This window comes from Pseudoliparis swirei, chromosome 9, assembly GCF_029220125.1.
Source record: "Pseudoliparis swirei isolate HS2019 ecotype Mariana Trench chromosome 9, NWPU_hadal_v1, whole genome shotgun sequence".
NCBI classification, from domain to species: domain Eukaryota; kingdom Metazoa; phylum Chordata; class Actinopteri; order Perciformes; family Liparidae; genus Pseudoliparis; species Pseudoliparis swirei.
This window is the reverse complement of record NC_079396.1, coordinates 21144681-21153460: the sequence shown is the minus strand read 5'-3', so window position 1 is coordinate 21153460 and position 8780 is coordinate 21144681. Positions and strand designations below refer to the sequence as shown.

Sequence of the window (8780 nt, the reverse complement as noted above, 5' to 3'; positions counted from 1 at the left end):
TAGAAATATAGTCAAGACATTGACAAGGTTAGAAATAATGATTAATATTTGAAGTATTAATTTTGTTCTACAAACTTCAAGCTCAAAGGAAGGCCAGTTGTATAGCTTATATCACCAGCATAACACTGTTTTCAGTCTGCTAGCATAATTGCACAGGGTTTTCTAATCAGATATTAGTCTTCTAAGGCGATTAGCAAACACAATGTACCATTAGAACACTGGAGTGATAGTTGATGGAAATGGGCCTCTATACACCTCTGGAGATATTTCATTAGAAACCAGACGTTTCCACCTAGAATAGTCATTTACCACATTAACAATGTATAGTGTGTATTTTTGATTAATGTTATCTTTATTGAAAAAACAGTGCTTTTCTTTGAAAAATAAAGACATTTCTAAGTGACCCCAAACTTTTGAACGGTAGTGTAAATGCATATTTTCTGCTCGCATTTCAATACCAACTTCATTGCTAATCATTGACATCATCCAAAAAGTCATACTATTGTTGGAAGGATCTCCACTTCACCCATTAACTAAAAAGGACATCCTTTTCAGTTAAGAAATCCAAAGAGGAGGGCGCTAAGAGATTTAAAAGAGATCCAGAAGCTCATTTTATTACAAAAAACATCTACACTTGGTCGTAAGAACATCACTGGCGGTCTGTTTCCCTAAGGTGCATCTACCTTTACTGTGGTCAAGATGTTTTTGGATCAGCGGATCGTGACTCTATTCAAAAGAAATGCCCATCACACGCTGACCTATTGGTGTGTCTTCTTCACCTTTGGACTCTGCATCGCTTTCCTTGGACCTACAATTTTGGACTTGCAATGTCAAACACACTCCACACTTAGTCAGATTACCTGGGTATTCTTTGCCCAGCAGTTCTGCTTGTTGATTGGCAGCTCTCTTGGTGGTGTTTTCAAGAAGACGTAAGTATGATGTAAGCATGAATAATGCGGAAACAATGTACTGCCATTCTAACACTAAGGTCTCTTTTCTTGTTTCAAAGGTTGTTCAGTGCTCTATCTGCCTTATTTGGCTCTGTTCTCATCATCTCTGTCATATTTGCCATCATCCCTCTGTGCAATAATGTTCTCCTGCTGGCTGTCGCCATGGCCGTGTCTGGGTTTGCGATGGGCATTATTGACACCATCGCGAACATCCAACTGGTGACCATCTATCAGAAGGATTCGGCTGTTTTCTTACAGGTAAACACAAATTCTGTGTTAGAAATCGGACATTATAGCATTTGCATTTGTTGAATCATGAAAGGTTGTTACGTTATGAGCCAAGAAAAAAGAGTAAGTCCCATTTCTGGCTTTTGTCTTTCATTTCACTTTATACTTCCACAGGCTCTTCATTTCTTCATTGGGTTTGGAGCCCTGGTGAGCCCACTGATTGCCAATCCTTTCCTCTCCGAGACGGGCTGTGGGAATCACACAGAGAATGAGACGGCGACCATTCATCATCATAGGAACATGCTGAGGAACAGTCCGATTGCAGAGCACAACATAACTCAGAGCCTCCTGCCCCACGAGGGAGGGCATGAGGAGTCAAATGTGCACTATGCTTTCTGGATCATGGCGCTTATCAATGTGAGACATTGGTCAGATATACAGTAGTAGATGAGCAGGAGAAGCGTTAACGTTTTTTCCTAATGTGCTATTGTTTGTTTAAAAAAAAATGAATTGTGCACCCTCAGCTGCCTGTGCCCATGGCAATCCTGTTCCTGATGTATCGGGAGCATCTGATCCCATTTTGCCACAGCGGCACTCCTCCTCTTCTGGACAAAGATGAACTAGCTATGGATAACCAGCAGGGGGCCGAGGGACCGGAAGTGGAGCAACATGAAGCAGGAGGTAATGATATGGAAGAAGTGCTTTATATACAGGACTCTTATTTTTGGATTTTAACAATTCTTTTTTTCGGATTTTCAGTCGACTTAGACCAACAAAAAAATTACAAAATCACTATTAATGCTATTCTGTGTGCTACAATCTGTTACCCGTGACCCTCTGCTACAGGTCACGGGGATATCTTTAGCTGCTGTCGGAATGGTAACCTGCGTGGACTGCCAGTATCCTTCTTCATGATTCACATCCTCGGTGGGATGGTGCTCTTCATGACCGATGGCATTGTAGTGAGTGAGGGGTGCAGATAAATAATTTGACGAGCGTTTAACTGACTGTGTTCAACACAACATGTTATGAATGCATGTACAATCTGGTACACATAAAACTCAGAAAGCAGAGCAGATGACACAATCTGCCTTTTTTTTCCCAGGGTGCGTATGCCGGCTTTGTCTACACCTACGGTGTGTCACCGCCTATATTATTGCCACATAAGACAGCCGGTTACCTGCCCAGTATCTTTTGGGCGGCGATCACAGCCGGACGTCTTATATCCATTCCACTTTCGTACCGTTTCCAGCCTATGAGGATGCTCCTGTTTAACCTGGTAGGGCCTAGAAAACATTTGAGAGTGGCTGTGTCGATGGCTCAGAGAAGCAAGTGAAACGCCTTCATTGATATGTTTCTCTCTTCTTTGCAGGCCGGTGCTATTGTTACCGTCTTGATGCTGCTTATTTTCAACACCAGCAAAGTCTTTCTTTTTGCCGGGACCTTTTTCTGTGGGCTTTTCCTCAGTAGCATATTCCCTTGTATGCTCGCCTATACTGAAGACATCCTTGATTATCAGGGTATAATGATTTGTTTTCAGCACAATATTACAATCACAATACTATATACAAAGCAGTGTGAGTAAATAAACCATGCATTTCTTCTTCTTTTTTTGCAGGGTGTGCAACGTCAGTGATGGTGACAAGTGCAGGGATGGGAGAGATGGTGATGCAGGTTGTGGTTGGCTCAGTAAGTCCGATGATTATCTCCATCGTTGTAGAATTGTGCGCAGAAGTTACAACCCGGCAGAGATTTTGGATTTGTGTTGAGTAGTTTCTTGTCGCTATCTCATCCCCAGATTATCCAGAGTGAAGGCAGCTACAGCTTCCTGCTGTGCGGAATGATAGTCGCCTGCCTTGGTTTTATCTTCTTCATTGGTCTCCTGCTGTTCCATCGAATGCACAGAAATTACCTCACAGGTGCGGTATCAGCTGGCACCCTCACACACTGCTGCCTGTGATTTTGTTTATATTCATTTCATACTTGTTTCCCCTCTGCCACACACACACACACACACACACACACACACACACACACACACCTACTCCCTCTGCATCCCAACAGGAACGAAGAAAATATCAGCCATGGTGGAGGAGCGGGCAACAGAGCAGAATGGATCCGCCCAAACCGAGCAGAAACAGGAGGCAGGGAGCAGCTGAGAGGGGGGAGGAGGAGCTGTGTGTTGTCCGTTAGTGGCTACTGGAGGAGATGAAGTATGACAACAATTTATCTTCAAAGATATTTTACCAAAGCCTACCGAAATAATGATTGTGCTGTGTCATTGTTATCGTGCTGGAAATGACGAATAGACAGACGGCAAGTAGATGGCGTGCTACTGTTAGCGGTTATCGTTCAAACTCTTCGATTTATTTTTCTTCTGTAAATCAAAGACAGAGTTCATCAAATTGGGGATTGTTGTTGTGTTTTAGATTTCATCAAGTTGTGAAATCTTCAATACGAGGATTATGATTACCAGTAGCATACTTTTCAATACTTTTTTTATCTGTTTCAATGGTTTTCTCTTTTTTTTCATATTGTTTTACGTGTTTGTGCATATCTTTTGGCATATGTACTATATAATATGTGTATTAATAAACAAGTATACTGATCTGGTGTACATAGTGAGGGTTTGATCGATTTAGAGACAATTCTGACAACGCATTTTAAATTAACATTGAAAACATTGTGGATACATACGAGACACTTGCAGTGATTCAAATGTTTATTTTCTTTGCTTTCAGAATTAATAAGAGGACAAACTCAGGTTTTACACTGTTAAACATCCAATGTTGAAGGAAGGACTTTGCACTTAAAGAAGTTAGCCCCTGAGAATGATGAACAAGTGTAAAAAAAAAAGGGTCCTCCAGCCTTCGAACAGTTAGCTAGTCAATCAATAACTTCAGCTTCAAGCCCAGTTGCAACAAGAACAGGAGGTGTCAAACACCAGACCGGCAGCACAGTTCTCAAAGTAGCTCCTGCCGTTGCTGCAGTTGTAGAATTGGTTCTTGTTTTTTGGGTTGGGGTACATGCCACTGGTCTTTCCAGTGCAGAATCCGCTGTCCATGCCGCTGGTGCCGGAGCCGCTGCCGGAGCCGCTGCCGGAGCCGCTGCCGGAGCCGCTTCCGGATGTCATGCTCATTCCTACAATTGGAGGAACGGGAGTGGCAGGAGGACCGCAGGCTGAAGAACACAACAAATCCATGACTTAATAAAATACATTTCTCAACATGTTTTACATTGATAAATGATAAATATATTTAAAGTATAAAGTATTTGTAATATATCTTACATGCATTTTCCAGATTGAGGCCCTTTTTGAGAACATTAATCAGTGGGTATTTTCCCTGGTTACAGAAAGTGCCCATGTAGTCATCCATGTCGAGGGACCACACCATGGCGCCTCCAAAGTTACTCTTTTTCAGCCAGTCAACCTACAGACAGCCAGAGGGGGGGGGGGGGGGGGGTTATAAAAAATCATTTTGATGTAAAAAAACATAGCGTTGTGATAACTGCAGCAAGACCCAACATACAGGAAACGGGATCAAACAGTCATATTTCAACAATTTAGCTGGTGTCACATTTTGAGAGGGAAAATCTCACATTTCAAAATATCTAATCTCGACAGTTATAGCAGATTGGGGAACATTTTTAGCTCAGAGCTACTTTACAGCAGCAGACAGATTGGCCAGTCAAACGGTAAAAGAAGTTTTCTGTGCAGTGCTGTTACCTTGATCTGGAAGCTCTTCATGTTGTCATAGCCCACCCACTGGTTCCCCTTATAGGCATACGGCACATCCTGGGCCGCGTTCCAAACCTCAGTTGCTCCTCCTTTCAAAAAGCCGCAGATCTGTAATTTCACAAAGCAGTGCATTAATGACCGCCTCCAGGGTTGAACACTGTGAAAAAAGCAACCTACTCTTGTCTTATAGTACATAGAAGAATATTCTCCGTGACTTCATTGCAATAAGAAGAAAGTGTATACCTCAAAGTAAGCGAGCTCTCCAGCCTCTTGTGTGTATTTTCCTGGAGTTCCAGCTCCGGCAATCGGTGCTCCAACACCATTGTTAGCAGCGTTCCTCAGAGTGAATGTGTTGCCGTATGTAGGGAAACCAACAATCAGCTTCTCAGCGGGGGCTCCCTGGCTCTTATAGTAGTTCATGGCGTAGTCCTGGAACAAAGACAAGTTAAATATACATGGCTCTGGAACTAGAAAAAGTATTCTGTGTGGATTCTTTACTTACATAAGCCCAGTTTTTGGTGAATTTCCGTTGTGAGGATGTTCAAGTACTCACCACATTGAAATATATAAAACTATCATGGTCCTCTGGGCCTTTGAACAGGGGACTGCACTCGCCGGTCATGGTGTCCCAGGAGCCGTGGAAGTCGTATGTCATGACGTTCAACATGTCCAGGGCCCTGGGTGTGGACAACACGGGGGGCAACATTAACACACGCACATTTAGGACTTTAATTGAATAGGTTGGGAGTTCCATTCCACTGTGAGCCATTAATGTTGCTGTGGATCAGATTGGACCCGCCACAAATATTGCTTTAAGTGCTTACTGGCCAATCTTGGGAATCTGATAAGCGGAATCGATGGTGCCCTTTCCAGCAGACACAGCAGCGGACATCAGAAGACGAGCCTTGTTGCTCTGCTTGGCCTCGCTCTCAAAGGCGGCTCTCATCTCCTGTTGAATGTCAACAGATGTACAATATTAATGTTACGTTTCGACTGAACTCCAGGATTCAGAATCCAGGATTTGTGACATGGTGAGCTCGTCAGTGATTTGCTTTTATGCATATTTTATTCAGCACGGAGCAAAGTGGAAAAAATATTTTGGCCCAAAGCATTTGGGACAAAATTGAGCAGTTAGATTCGCCATCAGGAATGGAATTACTGAAATGGAATTGGAGAAATAAATACACCAGAAACTATGCAGTGACTAACCTCCAGGAAAACGGAGTAGTACTGCTTGTCCTGAGGGGGGCCTCCTCTGTTGGCTGGATACTCCCAGTCAATGTCAAGTCCATCAAACTCGTACTTCCTCAGGAACGAGATGACTGAGTTGATGAAAGTCAGACGGTTGGCGGGACTCAAAACCATTTGTGAAAATCTAACGTGGGGAACAGAAATACATAATAAATCAGACGATTTTCACTTTCTAGAGAGTCCAAGTGTGCCGATATCTGCAGATCATCTCACCCTAAGGAGCCAAAGTTCCATCCTCCAACAGACAGAAGAGTCTTCAGGTTGCCATTCCTGCCAAGAAATCAGACGTTTTACAAAGCAACAACGACTGAAAACACACCGTCACTCCTAACTGTGCTTCATTAGTGAAACTCCATTGTTTTATAGACCTTTTTCAGGAACTCACTTGTTCTTCAGGGCGTTGAACTGGCCGTAGAGCTCCACATCATTCCACTCATAGGTGGCCAGTTGGTTGTTCTTTATGGTGGCGAAGGCGTACAGAAGATGGGTACACAGGCATGGGTCGATGTCATTGGGCATATAAATGGTTGGAGGTGGTCTGTACTGTGCCCAGTTTGTGAAGTAGCATGATAGGATGAAGGATGAGCCTTTGGTTCAAAAGAAGGTTGTTATTATTAACGACCATACACCGATTGCAACGCAATTCATGACCAAAAATGTGAAATACCCACTGTATCCATATATTCACAGATGACTTACCAAGCTGCGCTTGCAGCAGCAGGGCCAGAGCTGTACGATTAAAAGAATCACACGTTATCTTTGAGTAAAAAGACATTTCATCATAGTGCTCAAAATTGCCCTTTACAAATGGCTGAAATATATGATATATCCAAATCCTGGAACTACCAATTACCAGGAGACTCTGCATATAGCAGAGACATTTTTTTTCAAAATGCCGCAGCACCGACTTACCCGTCACAAACAGTACTTTGCCCATGTCTACCTTTTTCAAGTCGCTCATCTAACAGGGGAACTCACTTTTATACACTCCCAGTTTGCTCAAACTTTACCAAATTGGGTGATCTGCCAAAAAGGTTTTTATTTGCAAAAGATTATTCCAGATAATGTTATCAAATGTGCTCACTTAAGGAGTAATATGTGATTACTTATCACATTTCCAGACATGTTTTGCCACTTTCTCCTTGTGTGAAGGACTTATTTATCCAAATGAAGCATAATCCACACAAAAAAAGCAAATACAATGCAGAAAATAGGGTTAGGGCATGTATTAAAAGTTGAAAAAGCACCAAAAGAACATTAAAGTATTTGTCACAAATGTTTTGGTTGGGATGTAGAAAATTATATTTCACCAATTATGCCCGATTTGGGATGAAATATTCTTCACTCATATCAGGAAGAAAAACATTTAAATGTTTTAAGTGGATTATTAATGCATGCACAGCTAAGCAAGAGGGAAGACAGATGTTTATTAATTTGACTACAGCGCATGAAGCTATGATATCTTATCAAATATGCCTTTCATGTCACGCAGCGTATTTACCGTCTCTGTTCAGCGGTGACATAAAGCATTCAAAGTCAACTCGCTTAAACCGCAGGGCGAAATTGCCTTTGTGAAACTACTTAGTCTGCAGATATGCGACAATAAATATGTTTGACATCTCTAATCGTGCTGAAAAGAAGATCGTGATATGTCACGAAGAGGGATTTTGATTTGAATTATAATCAGAAGCATTCACACAGCAAATGGGAGAACTTATCTAATCGTTTCACTCCCATTATAATGCAGCCTTCTTTATCTTGAACAGTTTATGTAATATTTAACAAAAGATATGCTGGTGTCAGCAGGAAACCACCTTGGCTGAGCCGAAGCCTCGAGACCAGAAATATTGCCATTTGCTTTTCCAAAACAAACCAATCTGCTTTTCATGGAGGGTAAAAAAAAATTTTAAAGACGTTGAACAAATGTGGGGACTGAAAGTGGTTCATTTACTGAAGAAAAAAAAAATCTAATTTAAGTTGTAACCAAGGTCATTTCATCATCTCAGGAAAGATTATTTTCCCCCGAGGTGCAAATCAAAGGCTAATCTGTCAAATATCATGAATGTACTTGAATTATACATTTGCTCAGTTGAAATATAAATAATGCTATCACTTGTGACCTCATCCAATAGCAGCCTGAAAATAAAAAAAACTCAAATAAATGTCAGAATAAGTAGTAGAGGTTATGTATTTCACATAAAGCTATCCTATGCATATACATTTTTAATAGTGTGTATAAACTGAAGTTATAAAAGAAGTTTTATAACATAGTGTGTGCCTGTGGGTGTGGTAACCTTCATAGCTACTCAGTGCATGTGTCACCATCATAGTTCTGTTTTCCAATGCGGTTTGACCTTTAAGGACACATTAACGTCCTAAACACAGAGAATCTATGTACCTTTGTTGCTATACATTTGTAAAAATGTATGTATGTAATGTATATGTATATGTATATATATACTGTACTTGTCACAGACTGTAATAAAACATTACCTTTGAAAATATGCAGCATGAAGTTCAGCATAGTCTTGTTTGTCGGGCGACCTTAAAGTGACCTGTGTGAGCGAATCAGTTCAGAGTAAACAATGATAAGACGTGTTGTTATATTTGTT

The 8780-nt window shown here is 41.4% G+C and overlaps 2 protein-coding genes across 2 annotated transcripts; one reads left to right on the top strand and one right to left on the bottom strand.

Annotated features, from left to right (window-relative positions):
* Positions 1-699: 699 nt before the first annotated feature.
* mfsd4ab (major facilitator superfamily domain containing 4Ab) lies at positions 700-4121 on the top strand. The gene is made up of 10 exons (XM_056422740.1): positions 700-929; positions 1010-1208; positions 1353-1595; positions 1703-1859; positions 2025-2140; positions 2284-2457; positions 2551-2698; positions 2797-2867; positions 2977-3097; positions 3243-4121. The coding sequence occupies exons 1-10, from the start codon at positions 700-702 to the stop codon at positions 3335-3337; spliced, it is 1554 nt and encodes a 517-aa protein (XP_056278715.1). The 3' UTR covers positions 3338-4121.
* Positions 3887-7144, bottom strand: LOC130199336 (acidic mammalian chitinase-like). The gene is made up of 11 exons (XM_056422739.1): positions 7081-7144; positions 6868-6897; positions 6554-6755; positions 6382-6438; positions 6127-6292; positions 5742-5866; positions 5471-5594; positions 5161-5346; positions 4906-5025; positions 4468-4609; positions 3887-4358 (listed from the first exon to the last, which is right to left on the bottom strand). Exons 1-11 carry the CDS (start codon positions 7127-7129, stop codon positions 4084-4086), a joined length of 1476 nt encoding a protein of 491 aa, XP_056278714.1. The 5' UTR covers positions 7130-7144; the 3' UTR covers positions 3887-4083.
* Positions 7145-8780: the final 1636 nt, after the last annotated feature.

Bases quoted from the DNA above. Each gene is read 5' to 3' on its own strand.
- LOC130199336 (XM_056422739.1), bottom strand. From the start codon at position 7,129: ATGAGCGACTTGAAAAAGGTAGACATGGGCAAAGTACTGTTTGTGACG. The intron at 6,439-6,553 runs GTGAGTTCCTGA...ATTTCTTGGCAG, and splicing joins TTCAACGCCCTGAAGAACAA to GAATGGCAACCTGAAGACTC. The intron at 5,595-5,741 runs GTAAGCACTTAA...GTCCACACCCAG, and splicing joins CAGATTCCCAAGATTGGCCA to GGCCCTGGACATGTTGAACG.
- mfsd4ab (XM_056422740.1), top strand. From the start codon at position 700: ATGTTTTTGGATCAGCGGATCGTGACTCTATTCAAAAGAAATGCCCAT. The intron at 1,596-1,702 runs GTGAGACATTGG...GTGCACCCTCAG, and splicing joins GGATCATGGCGCTTATCAAT to CTGCCTGTGCCCATGGCAAT. The intron at 1,860-2,024 runs GTAATGATATGG...CCTCTGCTACAG, and splicing joins GGAGCAACATGAAGCAGGAG to GTCACGGGGATATCTTTAGC.